This window comes from Anarrhichthys ocellatus, unplaced genomic scaffold (assembly GCF_004355925.1).
Source record: "Anarrhichthys ocellatus isolate YVR2014 unplaced genomic scaffold, GSC_Weel_1.0 scaffold133, whole genome shotgun sequence".
NCBI lineage: Eukaryota > Metazoa > Chordata > Actinopteri > Perciformes > Anarhichadidae > Anarrhichthys > Anarrhichthys ocellatus.
The window spans coordinates 478,309-504,249 of NW_022280163.1; the positions used below are offsets into that span (position 1 = coordinate 478,309).

The 25,941-nt window shown below is 39.5% G+C and overlaps 1 protein-coding gene across 1 annotated transcript; it reads right to left on the reverse strand.

Moving 5' to 3' along the window:
• Window positions 1-1,560: 1,560 nt before the first annotated feature.
• Window positions 1,561-24,823, reverse strand: LOC116399867 (adhesion G protein-coupled receptor F5-like). Its single transcript, XM_031877309.1, has 12 exons — window positions 24,731-24,823; window positions 23,935-24,099; window positions 22,465-23,844; window positions 22,286-22,327; window positions 10,583-10,595; window positions 9,272-9,421; window positions 8,457-8,609; window positions 4,306-4,536; window positions 3,406-3,642; window positions 3,079-3,222; window positions 2,700-2,890; window positions 1,561-1,761 (listed from the first exon to the last, which is right to left on the reverse strand). Exons 1-12 carry the CDS (start codon window positions 24,821-24,823, stop codon window positions 1,561-1,563), a joined length of 3,000 nt encoding a protein of 999 aa, XP_031733169.1.
• Window positions 24,824-25,941: the final 1,118 nt, after the last annotated feature.

Sequence of the window (25,941 nt, forward strand, 5' to 3'; positions counted from 1 at the left end):
CCACATATTGTGGCCTTATCATGGAGATGGTCAAGTTGTTATGACATATGAAAATTCGATTCTGTGGTATATGGTGTGTGTGTGTGTGTGTACCAGCAGAGATGGTGTTGCATGGTTTCTTGTAAGTGTTGAATCCTTGTGACTCAAAAAAAAGTTCCGACAGCCCAGCCACGTAAAGTAGTCGCAATGGGATGCTTCTGGTGGTCCCTGTTGAGTTGGCAGTGTTTGTCTTGAGGTTGGAATTTTAATCACTCCTTGTTGGCCTTCAGTAGTGGCGTGTTCTTGTTGCACAGATGTATTGATACAGTATTGGCTTTTTTTCCGCGAATATTTTATTGCACGTACAGTCAACTCAAGTAATCTTCACTTCACCTGGTTCACCTCACCACAGCTAGCTATCTGCTGGCGCTTCGTACGTTTGTGTCTATGTGTGTAGTTTGAGGAGCTCAGCCCGATAGAGAGAGCAGAGCAAATGCGCACTGCAGTGTGATAGCGAATGACACCAAAACATTAAATAGTACTAATAAAAAGCAACAGTTAAGTCCGGACTTATCAATACTACAATCTTTAATTATTTAGTACCGGGGCCCGTTTAACACTGGATTTCGGAACGCATCCCCACCTTCAGATAGCATAAAAACGCGAAAGGCGAAAGACACTGAATTCCTTCGAAGACGGCCTACTCCCTACGTCGATATAAATGGCTTTTTCTTAGCTAAAGAAAACATGACAAGTCTTAGGTTTGGGTGATTATAAACTGATTAAAACATAGTCATGAATATTATATTCAATATCTGCCAATAAATCCCCCTAAATGTTACACACTGTTGATTTAAACACAAGCCAAGGGAGCCAAGAATTTTTTTCCATTTGTAATAATTTATTTCAGCCAGACGTGCCGATGCTACTTGGCTAGCTTACTTTGGAATGGATGAACCTGGGCCGATCAAAAGAACGAAAATCCCGCCGTAGCGTGAAAGCTACTTGGATTATGGCTTTCTATGGAAGGTATGGCTCATCTCACACACAAGTGTCTAGGATCTAGGGGTCGACCGATCAATCAGTTTGACCATAGGAGGTTTTTAAAACCATCATTATTGGTGGAACTGGGCTCCGATAGTGGCCTATGGGACGTACATACATGCATAACGGTTCTGCATTATTTCATGGAAGCAATTCTCCACATACGGGCTAAAACTTTGCGGCCCCAGGAAATACAAAGAAAGGATGGCAGCAGGGCAATCATCTATTGACTTTTTCCTTCTCCAAAGTAGTGTTATTATATTTGCCTTCAGAAATCGGTCGAGGAACGGCAGCTTCCCATCCAACAATCAAACGAAGAATTTCCATTCTGAGGTCACATGATAACAATTGAACCATCTCCATGACAACTGAGCAACTCCATATGCTGAGGACTACAACATGTGGTTAAAAGGAAAAACAGGTATCCTACATGGGATCCAGTGTTAGGAGAAGTTTTTTTTTTCAAACTGCTGTTTCCAAGGTCAAGCATTAACCTTCAAGCTTAAAACTCCACATGTATTACAGTGAAAGTAATAATCAACAGGGGCTTACAGGTAAGACGCCATCTTGCAAGTTAACATTCTCTGATGCCCGGGCCATCACATCAAGAATATTTATGGAGGCGATAATGTTGGCAATATAGTAACTGGAATCAGACTCAGATGTAGAACTGTTTTTAAGTCCTGAAAATATATTCATGGCCATCTCCTGGGTAGCCCCTAGTCCCTTCAGGAAGTCCTAGAAACAAAACAAAAAAACAGCTTCATGTAACAATGTACAAAAACACACAAGTTACATCCCCACACAAAATGTAGGTGAGGTCAAAACAGTTGTAAACTTGAAATGATAAGGTTCTGTCTGTGATGTGAGTGGTTTTGAGATACTGAGGTGCAAAGTTTTCACATCCCACACACAAAACAGAGTTTACTGTAAAGTTCTGAGAACAAATGTTTCTCTTGAGTTTTAAGGTTCAATCTGCTAAGGCTTTATTCAAAGCAATGATTTTGTTTGAGAAAAGTAGACTCATTTGTTTCAACACACAAAATCAATACACAATTTATTAAGTAATTAGCTAGCTGGAAACATATACATTTTTCTCAGATTCCTAAATTCAAAAATTTTGACCTACATCGCGGTAGCCTAATTTCTCAAGTAGTCACAGTAACTTGAGTTACTTAATAATAGCATTCAATCTTGATTTACAGTATGAGCTTTGTATACATTAGCATGCCAGATGCTGTCTAGTGTAGTACCTAATGGTACAAATGCGCTATTCACCAAGATCAAACAAGATTACTCTGAACAAGGTTGGCATTTGTGTCAGTATCAATCATAATGTTTTTGATAAAGCCATACTTTTTTAAACATTTGAATAATCCTGTTCGTTTATTTAAACCCAGTCACCTACCAGTGAGGTGACTGGGTTAAGAGACAAAACTTGATTGGTCGTCTTGTCTACTCTCTGAGTAGTGTTAGTTGGTCTGCATGTTGAACGTCATAGAGCCGAGGTTTTGGAGAACAATTTTGGAGAAAGAACTTTTCTCCTGACAAATTTTAGGACCATCAATGCATAAAAGTCTACAGTAAATAAACTTTCTCAATGGAATATTTACATGTGAATAAATAAGGTCTGATAAAGAAAGTTGGACAGAACTTTATAATTTTTCCACACTTACGTCTGCATCATTTGAAACTTTGTTCAACTCTTTGTTGACGCAGTAGTAGAACACATCCTGCCAGGTGCCAATGCGTTCACAAGTGCGTGACTTATAGCCAACCCTGCCCGCTTCACATGTGTGATTAATCACTGTGTCTCCAGCTGGGGTTTTCGGCCAATTCATGTCTTCCTCGCAAGATATTGTATCCTCTTGGACAAAAATATAGGAAATTAGTAGTTGATGCAAGAGACATTGCTAATAAATGTAACTATAAACAAAGTAATACAGTACTCTGACATTATAACAATATATCATATTATACCAGAGACTAAGTTGAAAATAAACAGATGAAATAAAATGAGAATAATTTACAATTTAATTGAAAATAATACGTTACCATAAATGACTGGGATAAGCACTTCTGCACTTTTCTTTTGTCCCTTGTTGTTCTTAAAAGTGATAGAAACATTGTGTAGGGGGTGGGGGAGTTTTTGGCAATTGACATTAGCGATGTAAGTGTAGATGTGGTCATCTCCATCAGCTGTAAAGATGGAGTAGTTATCAGGGTTAGGTTTGCGGTTGTGGAAATGTGTGCATTTTGCAGAAATATTGGGAATTTAAATTTGCGCTGATATTATAAAGTGAAGAAACATTTCATGCTGCGGCTACTAAAATGAAGCAAAGGGGACAGAAAGACTTGAGAGATACTGCAGGACTGACTTACAGATGAAGTTTTCATTTATTTTCTGTTTATCCATGTATTGCCACAGCACGTCAAAGATCTCAATTGTGTTTGAGATGGTGGCAGTGACCCTCACAGGGACTGAATTACTCGGCTTCGAACAGTCCGCAGTGAGAGGGTTGATCCTCAAGGTGATGGTATCAGGCAGGAGTGTCACATTCAGCAGTGTTTTGGCTGTGTGCCTGACTGACCCGCTGGTGAATCCACACTCGTATCGGCCTGCAGGGCATATGTAGGAAAAATTCACGCAACAGCTGCAATGGGCTGAATGTGACTTTTTTTCTTCTCACAGAAGTGTCGCCAGCAGATTTGTCTTAGAATCAAACAATTCCATGAAAGTGAAAGTAGTTGCTCTACATAAAAATGTCCCCTGTGTCTGATATATTATTACGCATGATATTATCAGATTGTTAGCACTGATCAATACAACATGTGACCATTGGAATATAAGACCATGGAATGACCCCCCCTCCGGGACACTCAGTGTTGTGTTTGTTGGCTTAACAGAAAGAAGAGGGGTCTAGCTAGCGTCAGCAGTATCTCTTTCATGGGTCGGGTTGATGACCACACTACCAAAACACACAGCAATGAGTAGCCCTGTGCTTACTGTACACATCCCGCACACTACTCTGCGATGTGAAGCGTGACACGGTGTAACTAACATGCGGAGTCATGGAGCTCTCAATTCACACATGGGGCTAAGCAACGGCTAAGATAGAGATATTGCACCAATCCCATTACCAGTGCAGTAACTGTCAGCAAAAAATTGCACCCCCTGGAATTAATGTAGGGTGCTCTATGAATAACTACAAAACTTCTTTTTGGTGATTACAATGTGTACCAAATAAGTCAAAACTTAGTATATCTTAGCTCTGTACTCGCCTGACCAAATGCCTGTCACCTCCTGGAGTGTAACTGTGGTACAAGAATTGTATTGCGGTGTGGCACAGTTGGAGTCCAGATCCACCACGCTGCCAGTGTAGAGCTCAAAGCGCTGATAGTTCGTGCTCAAGTTCCAGCCAGCGCTGCCTGTTGTCTCCTCAAATGAGCATTTCAGTACCGGCTCTGACTTGTAGCACACTGGAGTCTCAGGGGCCTCTATGGTGACCAATCCTGTGTGAAGAAGGCCATATAAATACACAGCAATACAATAATTATGATTAGAGTAGAAGGTATTGCTTTTCAATGACAACCCATTGGTTTGTGAGTCCCTACAGTCTTCTGTCTATCCAAGACTTCGGTACAGAGGTACCTCAAAGACTTCTGGTTCAGTGTCCATGATGCATACACACTCATCTCAGTGGATGATTGGTAATGATTTTAATATTAGGTCACTGACCAATGACAATTTATCTTAAAATCTGGGAAAAGGAAGTTAACCACCGGGAAGAAATGATGCCCAGTAAGTGATCAAAATACATAATGAAATGTGCAAAAGCATGAGAAAGTGAAAATGGAATTAAAGAATGGATAGAAATTGTGGCGGGGGATGAAACCAAAGCTCAGTAAATTCACATATTTATTGTGATCATAATATCAAAATGTTGTGAATTAACAGGTTAAGGTGCATGAGTTGAAATAGTGGTAATAAAAATGCTAACAGGGAAAACCACTAAACATGCTGGCACAGTAAACATTTTTGGTGTTACTTTAGAGATAGCACAATACATTTGGCAGTAATAGTAATTTTGCTCGACTTCAAAGCAGTGTTTAGGGTTTGGCAGCGGCATATTTTGAGTTCTGGTGAGTCTGGGCCAGTTCTATTGGCAATTGGGCTGGTTTTGTCACACAGACCTGGCAACCCTGATTGTGGGGTGTGATGAACATCCCAGCTTCTAAAGACCACTGAAGACTTTTAGTCTTGTTTACCGGCAAGTAGCAAAGAGAATGAAGACTAAAAGGTGCAGTGTATACAATTATGATTTAAAACATCAAAAAATTAAGTAACATTCTCAACAAAATGTCCGTAGACCTCTGAAATGACCACGCTAACTAGTAAGTCCCGACTTATCCTGGTAGGTCATACCTCTTTTACATCGAGAGCTGATAGTCACTGTAACGTCCATGCTGTCCCACAGACTGTATATGTGGACGTAGTAACCGTGACGTCAAAAAGTGTGTTTGTGGATTGCCATTTTGAAGCCCCCAGGTCGGCATTTTGGCCGTCGCCATCTTGGTTTTTATTGCCCCAACTCCCCACATGTTCAGCAAACATTCTGTTGCTGCTGACACACAGGTCCTACCAGGACCTCTGTCCCGCTGTGAATCCCTGGGGAGGGAATTTCCACGAGCCGAATGAAAGCTTTGCATAACTTTTTTGTCTATTATAAAATTACTGGATGGACAGTAGTACTAAACTATTACTCAATTCCTCATTTAATTTATGAAGGTGTGCAAGTCACACTGTCATCACTGTCCTGCAAATATTTCAGAATGAAAGCCTTGTGTGAGGTAATGTAGAGTTTTTGTCCATTGAAAAGTGCTACAGGGCTTTTATTTTGAAATATATCATTTATTTCAATATATCATCAGATCATATAGAGATCGAAACTGTAGTAATGTTGCTGGTATGATACCAATAAACCGTAAAAAGATCATTTTCATTGTCTATTTTTGATGTGAACCTCACTGCACGCAGAACAAATAGGCGAGACCTCGAAAGCCGGCACCCAGCTGAACTATGCCGTTCACGCGGGCCGTGAAGCCCAGGCGTTACCCTTTGATAGTAGTCTGTTGAGAGCATGCAATACAACAGCTAAGAAATAGTTACAGATTCAACATGATCTAAATGACTGAAGACAAACTTTCATACTGACCTATAGTGTCGACCTTAAGCACAGCTTCAAGACTGCTTTCCAGATCATTGATGATGGTTTGAAGTTTAGAAGTGGGACATTTGACGCTGACTGCTACCTCAAAGTCAACGATTTTCGTTTCCCGCCTTTAAGATTTGGATCAATGAAAGATCAGTGGTTAGTGAGAAAATCATTTTGTATTTGTGATAAAAGTATTATGAGATTTGAAACAGAAATGCTAACAACCAAGGTGTGACTCCTTTCAAAGTTTATGTGTAAATCCCATGCAGTAGGCCATGCTCATTTTTAAGGTGCGTTCAGACGGAATGAGAGGCATATTTTCACCATGCTTTATTCACACAAATCAAAAAGCTAATGTACCAACTGTACAGATGTTAGCTGTAGCAGCTTGTGTGAGTGTGGAGCATGTTTATGATGTAGAAATTGCCCCGGTCCAATTTCACTTGCATTCACTTTGCAAAACAAAATGAAATGGATCCAATCATGTCACCTCTCAAATTTACAGCATTCTGTTTGAACACACCTTTGGTTGTAGTTTTAAAGGAATAAGCAGGCTCTGATGTTACTGCTGCAGCCCTTGCTTTGCTTAACTGATATCTCCCGACAAGGTGCACAGGCTTTGACAAGAGGCCTGGGAAATTGAAGTCAGTGAACTTTTGGTCACATTTTGTTTTGAATAATGGAGATAGTTTAGAACCAAGCAGAGACAAACCAAACTCCCAACTCGTTGAATACGACAGCTTGGTCAGTGGCCCTTCAAACACTTCAAACTAGGATGCTCTACGGACCTCTCCAGCGTCAGTTTTGCACGTGACAAAAAATACAAGTAAGTAAGTAGAATAAAGTGTAACGTGAGGCGGCAGGACAGCTTAACTAAAGTATGCTCCAAAGTCAATGTGTAGTCTCCAGGTAATACGACGAGGGCATCAGTTCATCAGCCAGTGTAGTTCAAGAAGAGTTGGCTTTGGTTAAAAGGTGCACTGTGTTATGCCTAGCCACATGCTCCAAAGAAATGCTTACACTGTCTTAGCAAAATAAATTTTACTTGGTTAGGTTTAGGAAAGATCGCGCATTGGGTTAAAATAAGTATAGGTTTATTATGTAGTTAAGTGGGCTAAGTAATGTGCGCTGAGTATGATTGTCACATATGCCAAGTACGCTTGTTGCGCACGGTAAGCATGCTTGTAAAATACGGCAAGTACACTCTTGTTACGTACACTTGTTACATATGCTGATGAAGCTTGTTATGCATGCAAAGTAGCTTTTTACGTGTGCTTGTTAGGTACACTAAGTACACTTGTTACATACACTAAGTATGCTGGTACATACGCTAAGTACGCTTTCTACATACGCTAAGTATGTTTGTTACAAACGCTAAGTATGGTTGTTATATATCCTATGTACGCTACATAACTTTTCTAATTTTCCGTAACGTTACCTATTACTTGACTTAATTTGAGTCAACGTTTGGTTTCAACCAGGACATGAACCCTGGTCTCTTGGATAAAAGTCCTGGACTGCTGGGCCACTAACCAAGCTGCCGACTTTGTAGTGAGGACATGCTCAGACGACCACATCTTCTTTGCCTGAACTGCGCCTCTTGTGCATCCCTCAACGAGTTGTACTTCCCCCCCACCAAAAAAACTTTACCAATCTAATTCTATAGGTCAAGACTAGTTGAAGTTGCTCTTGCACCATTAATTTTAGTCAAACATGTTCTTTGATAAAAGAAAAAATATATATAGAAAGTACACTACAATACCTTGGACCGGTTACATTCAGGAACTCAAAGCCATTCAGTTCTTCAAAATTAGTTTGAAGCTTCTGAAAAGAGAGATCGTTGAGTCATTTATATTTGACTTATGTATTACAGTAAACATTTTCAAAAATTTATATGTAGATATTTGTGATCGGAGAGAGAGAGAGATGTACCTTGGTATCTTTGGTGTCATCCCAATTGTCTTCATTCATTGTCACCGATCCATTGATGTGAACTGTGTTGATTACAAAGATTTTCAGTTCAGATTTCAACAAGAATATTTGTCCATATGGAAAAACAGTAAAGAGTATTATGCAGGAACACTTTCAGATTACAGTGAGCCTTGTTCCATTTACAATGGACAACACTAATTTACAAAATACAGAAACTCGTCAACAACGTTTTGCCATAAACATGGCAAAATAGGAGGGACATTTGACAGGCATCAGGACTGTTACCTTTGACTTTGGCAACGCAGAGTGGCGTGATCTGGGACATGTTTTTTGTACAGGGAGTTTCCCGGCAACAGTTGTATTTGTAGCACACTGGGTTGCTCCAAGTGTAGCCGGTACTGCAGTTGCAATTGGATTCATCTCCAACAATCAGGCACTCTAGAATGAGAAGCACAGTTGTCATCAAAGTCCCCGAGAACTTAGTTTTCAAGTATTTCTCTTCAAGACTAAATACAAGAGAGAGAACGTGAAAATGCTCTAAGGCTCCAATCTGTTTTACCAGGACAGTGTGGTTTGATTACAGCCTTTTCTTTCTCCAAACTCGTTAAATATGGCAGCCTAGTTAATGGCCTGAAAGCATACTCTGCTTTATGGTTTATTTGACTCTACATGGACCATCATTTACTAAGTGAACATCATGCTGTATTGAAGAAGACTTGAAACTAGAGATTAAGACCATAAACTAATTTACTCAAATACTTCCATATAATCAGACTTATTTTTTCAACAAGATGATGTCGCCCCCTGCTGGTCAGTAGAGAGAATGCAAGTTTTAAGATAATTCTGCATTGGCTTCACTCGGCAGAACCGGAGGATGCCGCCTGGTAGAATGGGACACGCCGCCCCTGACACGTCTCAAACTGATGCTAGACAGGAACGCCTTTAGATATGGAGTACTCTTTGTCTCTCTCTACTGCTGAAAAGTGGATTTGCATTCTGAACTGTTTTGCATGCTGCCGACCACAATCGATAACTTACTATTACAGAAGAACTGATTGCATAAATAACCAGAGTAAGACGAAAGAGCTTCAGCGTGATACCTGCTACCAGTTCACTGTGTGAGACGGTCACTTGGTTGGAAGTTGTGCTGTCGGACACTGCAGTGTTCAAATTTAAAGCTGACAGGACAGTATTAGCCTCCAGAGTGACTTTACTTTCCACCATCAGCTCGGCAATGTAGACATCTTCAACTGCAACATAAGATATTGTATGTGTTATCTCTTTGTGTTTTGAGCAACTGGGTTGAATTATAAAGGGATGTCATGCATTGACTGAAGTTGTTGACACTGGAGAGAACCACTATAAACCAAGCATACAATATATTTAATGGGTAACTTTGGTATTTTTCAAAATGGACCCTATTTTACCATGTTTTTCTTTTAGTATTGAAGGAGAATGCTGTAACCGGCAACCGCTAAATGGGCTGCGAGAGCAATTTTGCAGCGTCAACGTCAATAAAAGTGTTTGTTTTAGCCACCTGACATGTTCAGATTGTAATTAGAAGAAGAACATTATGGAAAGAACCTTACAGAAAATTGAAAATTATTTTCTTTTTATACACACATCGTCAAAATCATCTAAATATTTAGCCATGACATTGAACATATTTTAGATATGTTCAATGTACTCCCAAAACTGCCCATGGCTCCCAGCGTTCGTCTTCCGGCAACACGTCACCTCGTGATATTTCAGAACGAGACTCCTCCTTGATTAAGACACTTTCTGTCATGTTGTAATTATGGAAGCTTTTAACAACAACCAGAGCCTGTCAGTGTCCAAAACAAACACTTGATGTAAATTAACGGTGCCAAATGGCACTGATATGATTACATTGCGTCTGCCGTCTGCAGCGCCCTCGCTCAATAATGGACCAAGTAACGAAATTGTTCCTATTTGTCAGTTAGGCACAAAAGCATTGGGAGATAGGGTCCAAGTTGAAAAATACAGAAGTTACCCTTTAACTACATGATGTATTGCCTAATTATGTCCACCATTGCACAACTATTTGTTCAATAAAAGAGAAATTGAAGAGGAAAAATAAAGATCTCAAAGTGCCTTAGCTTAGCTAGGTCGCTAACAATAGGTTAGCTAGTTCGGGACAGGAAGTTTGCATAACTGTCCACAAACCATTGCTCTTTTGTGGGAGTTTTCACTCTGACAGAGGAGGTTAAATAAATGCAGCAACAAAGCTAATAGGCTACAATAGCTAATTCCATTTCAGACTCTCAGGTTCCCGTCCCCTCAAAGGTCAGCACTATCAAGATGGTGAGACCATGTCTTTAATCCTGGCCCAGGTTTTTTGTTGTATTTTACCAAAGCATCCTATATGACAATGTAGCTAAGCGACTCACCTTCTGCAAGGACCTGCAATGACAAGAACAGGCAAACAACAGAATTAGCCTTGCTGTCGTAGGTGTAATTCACTCTTATGTCAAATTAAAATATATAAATTGTATCTTTTTAGTGCTGAATAAACATAGCCTAACATTTTTGCAATTTCAATTTTTTTGTCAATAAATAAAAAGTTTATAGACATGCAACTAATTTATGTGCATTGAAATAGAGTATTAGAATATAACAATTTCAATAAATTAGAAATTTAAACAAGGTTAACTTTCCAAAAAAATACAACACGTGACTGAGGAGTATCTTTACCTGAAAGTAGATGCGCACAGCTCCAATCAGAAACATAAACACTCTGGAACACATTCTGGAGTTATTCTGGTGTAAAGAAAAAACTGTCATTAGCAGCAATTAAGGAACCAATTGACTGAAAATGCACACCCCCACAAATGCACATGCACATATTGTATATAGATGCACTTATATAAATTAACACTCTTCTAAACAAGCAATCTACTAAAGTCATGAAAAATGTTCAGGACTTGTTACGTCGCGCAGTGGGAGATATCTGTACACTGACATTTGATTGGGATATTCATGGTCCTCAGAGGATAAATTCTAACAATTTTGCTGATCCCCTGATCTTTTGTAAAATTTTTCAGGCGATTCTCACACAGCATTTGTAGCTATACCCACAAAAATGAATGCCCTGTAATATTTAGATATCCCGAGAAAATCAATTTGTATGTAACCCACATAGTCAGGAACAAGGATGTATAAAGACAATTTTCATACTTCAGTAACGGCACTTTCGTAGGTATTTTATCCCTGACCATGAACTTTTCCTAAAGATAATCAAGTGGTTTTATTACCTAAACCTGCATAAGTATTTTCGACGAAAATGACACGTGTAGCTGGACTTTTGTAGGGAAACGCACAAAAAATGAGGAGTGACTTTTTTGCAAGATATCATAAGAACCGTTGTCGGAGGGTAAGTTGAATTTTCCCCATCCAACACTGAGGTGTATCACAAGCATGGGTGTATTGGAGGGTAAATGTGTACAAATGTTTTTTATCCACCTCTAAAAACTGAGAAATGGTTCATGCACTCTCTCTTAACGGAAGCAGAGAGCAGCCATTAAGCCTGCCCTCTCTTTTGCGAAGCAAATATGAAAACAAATGAACCCTCCTCTGCACTGAAGCAAATAATAGCATTTGCATATTGCTAATTCCAAGGTCAGGACGGACAATAGAGAGGTTTCAGGCACAAAAGACAATGATGTAAGTTGAACGCAAACCTAAAAAAAAGCCCAACATTGCCAACTCTTTTCCAGTGAAAGTAGCTAGCAGCACTAGCTCCAAAAGTCGCAAAATCTAGGCTTAATCTAGTCAGCAAATTTCAATTATCATAATGAGCTTAAAAAACAAACACGGCTATTATTAGTACCCACAGCTGTCAAGCTACCAGCTTGTAGCAATGAGGCAGGCAGGCAGATAGACAGGAATTCATTTGGTCCGGCCGAATAAAATGATTGGACGGACTTTTTACAGTCCTGCGACAGCCATAGATGCTGGAATTTTTTTTTTTGTCAGAACATTTGATTCATTCAGTGCTGTCAGGATGTAATGAGAATTTCCACAAAAATATCCAACATGTTTTTGAAGATTACCTACCCTTACTTTAACTGCAGTGTTGCGAGATAATCGTCATTTTTGTCATTGTTAGTATAAAAGTATTGATTACAGCAGGTTTGAGTGTAAGTTCTACACTTGATGATATAACTGTTGCTCCCCAGTGATCTAGTCTTCTCATGTGTTGGGTATTTGTGTCAGGCAGTTAACATTTTCAATCATGTTCATTTGGGAAATACACATTTTACTGAGTGTGTAAATACAACTGTAATTGTTTTAGGTTGGTCCAGAAAAATACAAATACTGAATTTAAAAAGCCATAAGAATAAAATATAGCTTGAACAAACTACACATACACTTTGCAAAGCAAGCTGTTCCTTTCTTTTCACACAGTATCTAATTTAAAAGAATCTTTCAGTCATATTTATTTGTGTACATTTGAGTCTGAAATTGGTGCAACTACACTTTGCAGTCATTTAGCAGACACTTTTATCCAAAGCAACTTACAATTCAGATTCTATCACATTCATACACAGTAGGCACAGCTATGGGAGCAATTTTGGTGTTAAGTGTCTTGCTCAAGGACACATCGACATGCGACTAGCGGAGTCGAAGCCGGGGATTGAACCACCGATCCTCTGATTGAAGGACGGCCCTGCTCTCCACTTAGCCACAGTCGCCTACACTGCTGTAACATATTGTATCCTAAAACTTTCATGACACTCTCATATGCATCAAGTATATATACCAAGCACATATTTTTGCTTGCCGAACATGTTTGCATCACTTTGAATTTACAGTGCACAGTGTGGCCAGAGGCCTGTCGCTGTGGTACAGGTCATGCCCACCTCATTGGGTTAGGACATAGCTTCCTTGTCGCCATCATTACACTGTGGTTATATAACACTGGACCACATGCTGGCCCACAATGGCTGCTTTGTTAGGCAAACCTGTACAGTCCATTGCAATTCAATTGGACAGCTCTGCAATAAGTTCTACCATTTCAAAGTTCATGTTTTTGTTGAAATTGTTGCAAAAGGTCTAAATTCAATCATACGTTTATATTTGAATGTTGGTGTTGTACGCTATATTAACATGTAAACGCCACTCATTATAATGTAGTCCAGTACAACGACACCACTAACCACAACCTCAGTGCTGAAACATAAAAAAAGAAGAAAAAAAAGATTTGAAGGCACAATAAAAGTTGACTATATGACAGAACTGTCGGGTTGCATTACACTGTACAGGTGTTATTACTTCTAAGGCCTATTAAAGTGGCCATCTATATAGAATAGCATGCTGATGTGTCTATTAATAAAGAAAACACACCTACAGTATATATACATAAATGCATACATTGACTAACCTACATAAAGTACATTTTAGTGTACAAAACTATTGAGAGTGTTTTAACTTTTCATCCCCTCCTTTCTGGTACGGTCACCTCAACTGTAGATGAAAGAATAAACTCTCAGGGAATGTGTCAATGGCAATAAAAATAGTTGGCAAACCCTAAAAGCCCTTGACTCAACTTTTTCCAGAAAGGATGACGAACAAAACGAGGAGTATCCAGGCCGATAGCTCCCATCCTCTTTTCAGCCAGTTTGAGCCAAGTTGTTCATCCCAAGTGCCATGACTTTACTAAACTCACCAAATTGACTGAGTAGATCTAAGCCACAGACATGAACTGTTCTAATGTGTAACATTGGTTGTTATCAACTTTTATGTTTGTATATTGTTTCCTGCGAGCCAAAGATAAATGCCTACCCTGGTGGACAAAAAAGATTTATTGGAATATAAGAGTTGGACACAATAACAGTGACACCTCGATGTCTTTACCATTGTAATAATTATAAGATACCATAACAATAATGATACAGTAGAGACTGATTACGGTTGCAGTACTCAACTGTTCAAGGAGCTCGGGATGAAATCTTTCCTATACAAATAATGTTTAAATAATTTGCTTATAGTGTTCATGTTAGGTCTCCTCATACAGCTGGTGCTGCGTGCACAATGAAATCATGACGGGTGAAGAAAAGTCCTTTTCTCTCAATGAAAAACATTTCTTGAAGCTTAAGACAAACTGCCAAAAAAAAGAGCCAACGACATGCAGCGGGGAAACTTAGTGTTTCCCGGGCTACGTGCGACTTGTGTCGCCAACTGCGTACGGGCGGGTTGCACCCGTGGTTGTTGCTGTGTTTGAACACGGATACAACATATTTTGAAACTGTTGATAAAATTCACTTTACTTTACATTTACTTCATTTTCAGTAAAAAATATGCGAATGTCAATTAGACGATAATCTGTATGAGAAATAAATCCAATTTAAATCAAGCATAATAATCCGCTCATAGTGATACATTTGAGGTTGAGAGGTTGGAAGCTTACAATGTCCATCTTTGTTTAGATTGTTGTGTTGTGTTTAGATGGTGGCTTTGTGTTTTAAACGTTATTTTGATTTGCACATTAACCATAAACACGGTTTTCAACAAAAACTAAACATGTGTCGCAAACTTAAAATTCCAATCTCAGAATTTTTTGCATTTCTTAAAAAAAATCTGCAGGGCATTCATCAGTCAGCACATTGTTCGCGGAAGGACTCAGTTAATCTGCTTCCACTCAGTATGCGCTTTACCAGGGAGAGACAACTATTTTCTATTTCCCCCAATTAAAGTCAGAGCAAATCACCCATTCACTTACTTGAGATTCTCCTCGGCAGTCACTTATTCATGTACGTAGAGAAAAGTCCATGCAGTCCACCTCAATGATATCAAAAATATAGGTGTAAAAATGTCTGTTGGCTCTCTTTTCGTTGGCCTGTGAAAGAGTAGATTTCCTGTTATACTGGTTGAACTGTTCCTTATTATTTATTGCATTTATAGCATGTGCATTTTTATAGTGAATGGTAAAGCATTTCATTTGCAACAACAAGAAGAGCTGCCAGATTTATAAAAAGACAGCCCGTTTAGACTTGATTACATTAATAAAAACACATGAATACATTTATAAAAAGCTCTTACCTTTGCTTTACACCCAGTTTCGTCAGGTACGCATCAGAATTAGAGTCAAAGTGAGTGAGTACATCTGTGAGAAAGACTGGGTTAGGTGTGTGTGTTGGGGCGGAGGTGCTGGTATGGTACACACTTATGTTTTGACTTTGTGCTGGGAGGCCATTTGCATTGATGACATGTCTCCATGTCAACTGGACTGGTGAGGATAAACACACAGCCTTTCAGCTTTCCATGGACATTTGTCTGCCAAATCAAGCAACCTCCTTCAGGACGTCACAGAGCCATCTGTCTCGTGAAACCAGGAGAGTTTGCGCCCTCTCTTTGAGTCAGCCGGTCTTTTGAAACCTGAAGATCTTTGATTGTGATAAAGCTGGCTGTTTCATGGCTCTTTTCCAAATATAAATTATATATTGTTTTTCAATCCAGCAAAGTAGTGGGGCTTACCAACACATAGTCAATCGCATGCCACATAGGCTGATCAGACTTATGATTAGAGGTGGAAAATAACTAGATATTCAAGGACTGTGCTGTCAGAAAAAGCAGTATAAGATAGTATAAAAATAAAATGAGTAAAATAAAGAATAGCATATTGAATAAAGAATTACGGCGCAAGGGGAGGGGAGGTAATATTCGCAGAGACTAAAGTTGTTCCCAAAAATCTCTGAGATTCAAGTGGAACATTTGCAAGAAAAACTAATAGTTATTATGTATAGGAACCACATCTTTTCTTTCCTTGATGCCTGCAGGGGATGACCAACTCCAAACTATACTTTGCAATCAAATTTAGCAATAAGGAATTAAGCCCAAAATCACCATATTGCCATAAGCATCTGGACTTTTAAGAGACATTGCCATGAGAAGAAAACAACAAACTGATTTGAGTTGGTTTTCTCATAAATTTGTGAGTTATTTCTTGTAAATGAACCACTTTAATCTTAGAGAATATCCAACCTTTTTGTCTCATAAATGATGATTTTAATCTCTTCAATTCCAAAATGTATGTGATTATCCCCTTCCCTCAGGTCAGTTTATTTATTTTTACCTTCCCTCGGCCTAATACACCGTCATAGTAAAATTAGCTCTACATTAAAATGCTGAAAATAAGGAAAAGTCTGTTCTTTGAATTTTCGCTTGGCTTCATTGTTTATTTCAATGTCTTTAGTTGAGTCACGCCACACATCTGGTCAGACACATCGGGACAGAGGCAAGTGTTTAGAGGCCAGTTAGATGGACTGTACCGTATAACTCTTTACTGTATCTTCTACGACTAATCCAAACAGAGCAACCGTCAACTGTCTTTTGTCTATTTTTTATATAACCTATTCTTTGGAAAACGTACATGTTTTGCATAGAGGCAAACATTATGTCACGATGCCTGTGCTTTTTTGTCCAATAAAAAAGTAGTGGCATATTTTTAAGAAGGCAGAAATGTTAAAAGGATGCATAAACCTACTGAAGGCTGAAAATGATACTTGCACTGTGACATCTTTCTTGAAAATTCCAAATCCAAATGAACAGGTTTATATTACGGTCAATAGTTTTTGATGTATCAAACACAGGAATGACTTGTCGCACTTGTTGTTTTCTCGAAATTAATTTGCCATTGTTGAGCGTCTGAGCCTGCAATGTAGTGGCTGGCTAAGTAATTAAATACTCTTCCATGACATTGGGTGGCAGTAAGTAGCGCAATAATGACCGTGCTAATTTAAGACAGTAGAATTTAAATGATGCGCGGGAGAGGTTGCCATGACAAGACGAACAGCGATGGAGAAATATTTGAAAAGGAAAAATGTAGACTCTGAACTGGGTCCTTGACAACAACACTAAAATCAGAGAGAGACTGAGAGCTGTTGAGGAAGAGCTTTGTGTGTGCCTTTCTTCCGTTTCTGCCAGGATATCAGCGTTGTGTTCATCTAAACAGGCCCAGGTTTCACTGAGTAAGGATCAACAAATTGAGAGACTTGTCATTAAATTGTCAGCATATATGCTGTATTATGCTACAATGTGTCATTTTGTAACTTTTTCGGTTGTTGGTGTGCCGCGGGATCTTTTTATTGTAAAAAATGTACCGCGACTCAGAAAAGGTTGAAAAACACTGAGTTACGGCTTGTGGAAATCCTGTGGTATGAAGGCTTTAACGGAATAAATACATGCACCTTTTAAAAGGTCCAGTTTGAAGGATTTAGCGGCATCTAGTGGTGAGGTTGCCAAGTGCACCGTTAGCTTCTAGCCAATGGCTCAGCCATCGCCATGTTGAGTCAGTAGATATGCTTTGAATTCCATACAGAGAACCTTTAAGATTGATACCACTCTCATAGTTGCGTGTTAAACATTATCCTACCACCAGCAGGAGGCTGACTTAGCTTAGATAGTGGAAACAGGAGGAAACAGCTCGCCTGGTTTGATCCAAATGTGATTAAATCTGCCTACCAGCATCTCAAAAGCTTCCTAAAGATCGATGTAAAAAAAGACAAATAACGTAATGGGGACCCCCGTTTTAGAGGTTATTCCTAGTACCTCTGCTGTTGCATTTACGGTATTTGAACAGTATTTCATTGTGTGTCAGGCCATGTGGGGACCCAGACTGAATGTATAGGGAACATAGCTCAAGTTAATCTCAGTCAACATTTTGTGGCCATTTTAGTGCAGCAGCGTATAATGCTATGCACTGTAAAGCAAGTAGCACTGTTGGGACGGAGTTCTTTAACAGGCTATGCAAATCACTCAACAGCCGTACAAACAACACAAAAATAACCACAGGCTGAATAGGACAGCTACAGTCAGTGTGATGTCAACAACCCAGTCTGCTAAACTGTGCTTTGTTTGAAAGAGTAGAAAATTAATTAGTGACATTTGTATTTATGTACAGGAGTGTGTCTGTAATTATCAAGCTGTGCTGTTTTTATACCCCTAACCATGTCTATTTCTACATGTAGAATGTGTGAAATTTCAATGTGTATGTGATGTGATTGTAATGCATCTTGCCACGATCCACTGTTGCTTGGTGTAAGGTTAAAATACCTCAATGAAACCCTGAAAAGTTTCAATGACACCTACATACTGATCATAACCTAAAACCACAGAGATGTAACTCTGTGTGTAAGATTTAAGGTGTAGTCTAGACAGGTTGGGGCAAAAGAATGTGCCAGACTAAAAATAAAGCAGGAACTGACATTCAAGGTCAGATGCGTTTTTGAAAGGGTTTTATTCTGTTATCTAATGCATTTCCATTAATCACAAACCCATCATTTTTATAATAAAAAAAAAACAAACACAAACGCATTTCAGCTGCAACGTGCATCATTGTTACAAAGTTTTCTGCAGATCAAAATGAAGACAGGTCAAAAACTACGCAAAGATACCAAGAAAAGAAAATTCTAAAGAAGCATTTTCATTTTTAAAACAATTCCTCCTCAATTGCAATACATACCTTCAGTCTGTTTGATATTAGCTGTAGCCTGTGTGGTGGCCTGGAAGGCATCGCTATGATGTGTGTGTGTCAGTCGATTGTGGATTACGTGTTTTGCATGTGTACTGAATTCCAATGAGCTTATTTGCTACTTTCACTGAGCTGCTTTGTTTTTTACTCCAAAGCTAAACAAAAAAAAAAACTATATACGTTGGCTACATAACATCTATGTTTTACATCAATCATGATTGGATATTTTCTAATATTGAAAACAACATCACAGGTTAAACGATCAAAATATAATAATCATGCATCATTTATGTATTACATGAAATAAATCCCTCCACATGTCTTACATGGAGCTCATTTGAAAGGTTTATATATAATTTGCTTGAAAACCTTAATTTGGACAACACAAAGTAGTAAAATGATAAAGCAATAAAATACAAATGCCCAGTCTTTGTGCACATAAATACTCACAGGCCTGTCGAAACCACCTCAGTCTACACTAGCCATAACACACAGTCCTTTTTAATCATGTTCATTTACAGTTTACTATAACCTGAAAAATAATTTAAAGGTGCATATAAAGCTGGCTCCTAACTAACAGCAGGGCATGTATACGCACAATTCAACCAAACAGCTGAAACTCAGAGAGCTGGTTAAAATTACACTGCTATCTTTATGATCTTCACATGTGGCGTCAGCCCATAGTTTATGTTCTTTATGTGTTTACAGTGACACTAACCAGGGGCTGTATGGCCCGAAGTTTGTTTGCTGGACTAAATCCAAAGTGGCAGAAAGTGTCTCGTCCTCACCGCTCAGCCAGCACAAACCCCAGGCCCAGGAGTCACGACGGGCAGGTGGGTTTAACCTGTCCCCGTCCTGAAACGAACAGACACGTTTTCTCGTTTCTGCCATTTTGGATTTAATCCAATACAGTGACTCACTATCGAACGGGCCACAGCTAACTGTTTAGCATGTGAATATCTCTGCAAAACAATACATAGTAACCATGGTATCTTCTTCACATTCTGTCGATAATGAGAGTTAATTTTCTATAAACGATTCAAACACAAATTTAGCCCACAAATTACACATTGCACCTTTAAGGCTAGACACAGTAATAGGGGGCAGTACAATGACATTTTCTGATAGAGTAGCTTTGCTTGCAAACAAAGTCTGGCAACCTTACTCTGAATCCAAGTGACCATGCTTCTATCAGCTGAAACACCAATGACTTATTTCACTGTGCCTCATTGTTTGGACTTCATGTCACCTTCCTGTAATCAGATCACCACTACTGCTGAGTCGTCGTTCGTCTTAAGTAAAGTGAAGTCCAGGCCCACATTGCACAGATAATTACGTACATCCAAATAACCCACATGCATCTCGCACATACGAAGATAAGATTGCGGCCTCCCTTTCTCCGTCTGTCTAAATAAGAATTCCCCTCATCCATTGGTAACATCCATATCACACACAAAACTATAAAAATGATACAGATACACACTGGTTATAAACATAGCATTTGTCGTACACACAAGCATGAACGCATATGTAGTTATATTGCCAAAAGCAGCCAATGATGTTAAACTGGGTTGTGTGTTGATGCATATTTTACGTGCAGTGTGACAGAACGTTATCGAGATCTGGGAGGGGAAGAGTGGAAAGTGGCTATCTTCCTGTCACTGAGCATGCTAAAATAGCAGCAAAGGTTCCATATCAAAAATACAGCTTTATATGTTTTGGGTGTAATTCATGTCACTCCCTTTACCAGTTTGGAATTATATTTGACTGATAGTCCTGTCCAAGTCAATTTGTCATTGGGCTGCCACAACTTGAGCAAGCAAGTTCAATGATCTGTGTAAGACAGCCTGGCCTTGTCTAACTGATTTGATTTGCAAAGTAAACCAAAACCAAGAGCCATTTTGCATCTCCTTACATCACGATGTGCTGAATACTTTTAAATGTCATAATTTTTTGGTTTTACTCTAATTAAGCGCCAAAGTGGAATCTCTTCATATACTGTATGTGACTTCCTTCACACATTGGTTTGCTGGGTTGGTTGTCATCCTGACTGACCAGAGCTGTCTGCTAAGGTCATAAAGTGTTGAGAGTGAGATGGGCCAGAGTCACTAGATGCCACATGGTAAACATCTGCAAAAACAAAAGAAAGTGATTAAGTCTGTGGCAAAACAATATGACAACTGCTAGCAACACAAGACTAACGGGCGAATTCACAAAGACCGGATTGTAGCCGTCAAAGGGTCTACAATATGCGTTTAAAGGATATATCCAGGATGTCCAGGATCTGAAACTGATTCAGCAGATTGAGACAGAAGACAATGACATTTAGGAACACTGATAGGTCATAGTCACTGTTACCATCATTAAAAAGCAAAAGCAGCATGTGTGTACATTCAGTATACCTTCAGTAGTTGAAGTTGAAGTGCTAACGCTAGTTAATGGTGTGCTGATTTACTCTGCTAATGTTAGCTCCACAGGTCTTTCAAAGAAACGTAACATTTTAGAAACGCATATCTCCTTTCAACCTCTCCGGGGATAGGGTATCACAACGTATCATAAGGTTTAACTATGACGAGCTCCAAATCCACTCAACCAGCCTGAAAGTGAAGAAACGATTGCATGAGAGTCTATGGAGCAGAGCCGTATAGCCGATGCCATGCCATGATTGGCCAGTTTGCATTTGAGGGGACTCAGAAGGGTGAATTGCCCATCGTTGTTAACTGCTATCTGCCCTGTCCCAAGGTCCGATTCACAAAGGATATTGCGCCAGCGCAAACAAGCCCATAAAGCTTTGCAGCTGAGTGCAATTTGCCTTTTCTTTGCATCTCATTGCAATTATTCATGTGGCAAAGTGTAAATATTGCCTTTGCGCTCAACTCAAAGGATAACATTAATAGTTTTTCCCATATGGTTGCTAGCAATATCAGTCTGAATGATATCAACAAGAACAAGAATAAAAGCAAAAATATAAATCTGCAAAAAATCTGAGTTCGAAAACAAAAAAGTGACATGACTAAGCAAAAAGTTCTTACCGTTGTCCAAGTAATGGAACTTTGTAACATTTTTGTTATTTCTGACCACACCTGAAAAGATAATTCTCAAAAATTAGCACATTGATAGAAAACTCAAACACATTTGTTTAAATTAAAACAATTTTACAAGGGTTTACAAGGGTTTTATGTAGTTTCCTAAATTGTTATGCAGGGTTTTGCGTCTCTTAAACCTTCAAACTCATGGATGGATTATTCAAACTGGACTTTCTGAATCATATCACAATCAATCACTGCTAGTTCCTGTGACAACACATCCACACCAATGTTTTTAAAATGTAGTGCCATGTTCAGTCTGAATGCCTGCTAACTCTAAGTTGTTGCTTGGCATATTAAATGAAGAAATTATACCTAGTACAATCACAATGGTTGCTATAACAATGTCCTTGAATCTGTCTCATTATTTACTCTCTAGAGATTCATCTCTTTGCTTAGTGCTTAGAAGCAAATTCATATATAAAACATTAGCAACTGCAATATTAGAAATAACGTATGTGGATTCTAGCTGTAAGTGGATTTCCCCTTTAATTATTTGAGCAGTTGATTCAAAATTTAAATATTTAGACACAAACCTTTTTGTCCAAAAGCGTTCCAAACACCAATATGAAGAAACCCTTTACAGAAAGACACAAAGAGTAGCTAAGAAAGTTTCAGTGACAAAAAGCAAATGCACTATTCAGAATCTATAGAGAACATTTAGGTACCACAGTATACAGTTATATGTTGATCAGTATTATTACTCTGTTTGTACCTGCAGTGAATTGAAGAATGCGAATGAAACATGGATTCCAATATCGTTTGGTTTTGCCATTGTTCCGACTCCCAGACCCCAAGTTAATCCGAAAAATGGTGTGAGGACAGCCAAACTCCTGATAACAACTACCAGAGCGTGCCTCTCAGCTACTTGTGCAGCATCTGCGACAACCCTTCTTCTTAACATTTTGTATATCACCACCAACAGGATCATAAGGTTTATCACCACTATTAACAGCACAGGGACCACAAAGGCCAGCAGAGCTTTGGACTGGTCCCAGTTGAGCCAGCAGCCAGTATTTTGGATGTATGCCTCTTTGGGTTGTGTTACAGCTATAGTTATGATCGCGGTGACGAGAGGTGCCCCATAGCCTAGAGTGAATCCAATAGCCAACATAGAGTTTTTGGACAATCCCCCGTCGAAGACATTAACCATGCGGTAGAGCAACAGCAGACCTGAGGCTAACATCCAGAAGAACAGGGCCAGGTAGAAAAAATGGATAAAAAAAGTCGCCGTAATGCATGCTGGTGGCTCTTTCTCATCTGCATCTGAAATGAATGCCCCAATAATAAACCATGCGTTTGCAATCAGGAGAGACACGGCAATGTTAACAATGGAAACATGTCGCAAGTAAGATGTGTTGTTCTTCGTTATTTTCCTCCATATGACAGCTTCAATTATGAGGCATATGACCAAGGAAGCTATAGATATGCCAAGTCCAATGTAGGTTATAAATTTCAACAAAAACAAAGCAGGGTCATCTGGAAGGTAGGGTGACATGAGAATAGAGAACGAGGTCAGGTGGTTGCAGTTGCAGGTGACGGTTTTGTTGAGGTGGTGTACCAACTCACAGCCCTCGTCGTCCCATCCCCCGATGCCCTCAAAGAGGCTGAAGTTCCAGAAAACACACTTGGGGTTCCCGAGAGCTTCATCAAAAATATCGAAAGTGAAGGAAACATTATCGATGGCGCCACTGGACTGAACAAGCACGACTCTACCGTTGATGACGTTGAAGGGTGAACTGTCCTCATCTCTTACAGGGAGCACGTTATCCATTGAGGCAAATGTTATCACGGTGATGGACTTATTTCCTCCATCAGACTCAAGTACATTTATCTCCACCGAAGAATTAAACTCGTCATTGAAATTGTCAGTGAATGTAGTTTTGTTTAGGAGAATATGAGGCGTGTTGATGTCAAAGGAGTCATTAGTAATTCTACTTGTTAACGTCTCAATAGCCAATAACAATGTTGAACTGACGCCTTTAGTTGATACTGGTCCTGATACTGAGCTGTTTCTGGCTTTATCAGTGTTTAAAATGTTCCATGATTCCTTTGATCCATCTGTGGTGAGGACACCTGTGGTTAACAGGATATCCTAGATGGAAAAGAAAGAAAACATTAGATCATGCGAAATGCAGTACATATGGTTTAGGACATGTGTAAACCAGCAGACCAATTCACATACCCTCATCGAAGTCTTAGTTATTGGGGTACTCAAGTTGGCTACGTTGTCAAATATGTCAACAATGGCGTTAATGTTTGCAGGAGATTCAACCACTTCCTTGGTGGAGTTGAGATTGATGTCACTGAGTTGTTTCAAGAATACTGGCAATGAATTGTTATTCAAGAACTGTGAGATTCAAAATGGAGAAAAAGTGTTAACTTTTACCGGTATCTCAAACATCGAATGAAAGTTACAATGGGTAGGATTTGTATTCACTTAGAGCATATTTGAAATTATACCGATGAGTTTTTCTTTGTAGAAAAATCCAACAGTCTTTCTTGTGCATGTGGGTGAGACCAACATTTTGCAATTTTGACAATTGGCAGTAGTACAGTGAATAAATACATCATTATGAGGTGGAATACAGTATCAGCTGGTGGAGTAGATGCAAGCCTAAATAATGACCAACTTTTTAAACTCCTCTCATCCCCTTTGAAGTTGCAATGTGTAGGACCTGGCCAGAATTTTAGTTTGAAAGCACCCAGTCTGTCATAAATAAAACATGCGAGGACGAAAGAGTACAACTGCCCCACAGACTAGTTAATCCAGTGAAGTTACACTTTGATAGTTTGTTTATTAGATTAAATCTAAAGTGACAGAAACGAGAACAATCTTTGCGTTCCGTCCTCCCCGCCGCTGGGAGGCTGCTTCGCCGGAAGAGGAGAGAAGGGCACAGCTCATGGAAAACGGACTTCCAGTTAGCTGTTAGCGGGGGTTTGATTCCAGGGGAACTGTTTAACTCGCCGGATCAGCGAACCTTCTGTTGCTGCTGCTGCACTAGTTTGCTGGGGTTGCTGCATGCTCTAGTCCCGGCGGGGTGGTCTCCTCGCAGCGGGGAGGACGAAACCATTTTCTCCACTTTGTATTTAGTCCAATAAATAAACTATCAAAGCACAGGCCATGCAGCCCAGATTAGTGGCATAATCACACAGATGGCTGACATAAACTATAGCCAGACGCCTGTAAATACAGTATGTGTGAAGAACTTCAGCAGTTTGGTCAAATATTGTATATTCTTGCCCTGCCGTGAAATGCTGCCCCCTATTTCTTTGGAGCACGATGGCAGATATTACACATTTATCCATCCATTATCCGTAACAGCTTATCTTATTCAGGGTGACTGAGTGGCTGGAGCCAATCCCAGCTGACATTGGGATCGGCTATCTGTCACACATAGAGACACAACCATTCACGCTCACATTTAATTTAGAGTCCTCAATTGCATGTCTTTGGACTGTGGGAGGAAGCTGGAGAACCAAGAAAAAAACCGAGCTGACGCAGGGAGAACATCCAACCTCACATAGAAGGGCCGTCCAGACAGTGGTCCGCACCACACCACCGTGAAACCCGATATCACACATTGCACTTTCAAAAGCATCAGATCAATTTGAGTAGGAAAGATGTATAAATATCTTATAGGCAAATACGTTGACTAATATAAAGTACAGTGGAGTCCCAAAACACAAATATACATTACCCTAAATATTTGCCCTGAGCCAATCTAAAGGATCGGAACTGGGGCATATTTTATTAGATCGATATTGGTTAAAATAAACAAATATATCCTTTCTTTACTTTGATCTATCGTGTTTTGTCCACCTCGGCTGCAAGCGTTGCAGCACTGCTCTGCGGTATGATGGCTGGCCTCCACATTGCGAGCAAAACCAGAGTGCTTGAATAGGAAAAATCGTTTGATTTTACCAGTTCTGACATGAAATACAAGGATTCAAGGCTAACAGTTCGGCTCTCACTTTTGCCGGTTCAAATGACAAACATCACTGGGGGCTATTTTGGTGACAGGCTTGAGTTAAACTTGGCCTGGTGGAGGATCATGCAATTGGTCGCGTATGTGCATGTATCCGTAAGCATATGTGCACTTCTGTAGCTGAAACACAGCTACGGTTATTATTTGTTTCGTGTAAAAATTAAGCCAAGACCTGTAGATACACTATCTGCCGAGAGTGCGTC

Coding starts and splice junctions, on each gene's coding strand:
- LOC116399867 (XM_031877309.1), bottom strand. CDS start 24,823: ATGGTTTCGTCCTCCCCGCTGCGAGGAGACCACCCCGCCGGGACTAGA. Junction 2,891..3,078: donor GCTTATCCCAGTCATTTATG/GTAACGTATTAT, acceptor TTTTTGTCCAAG/AGGATACAATATCTTGCGAG. Junction 1,762..2,699: donor AAGTTTCAAATGATGCAGAC/GTAAGTGTGGAA, acceptor TTTTGTTTCTAG/GACTTCCTGAAGGGACTAGG.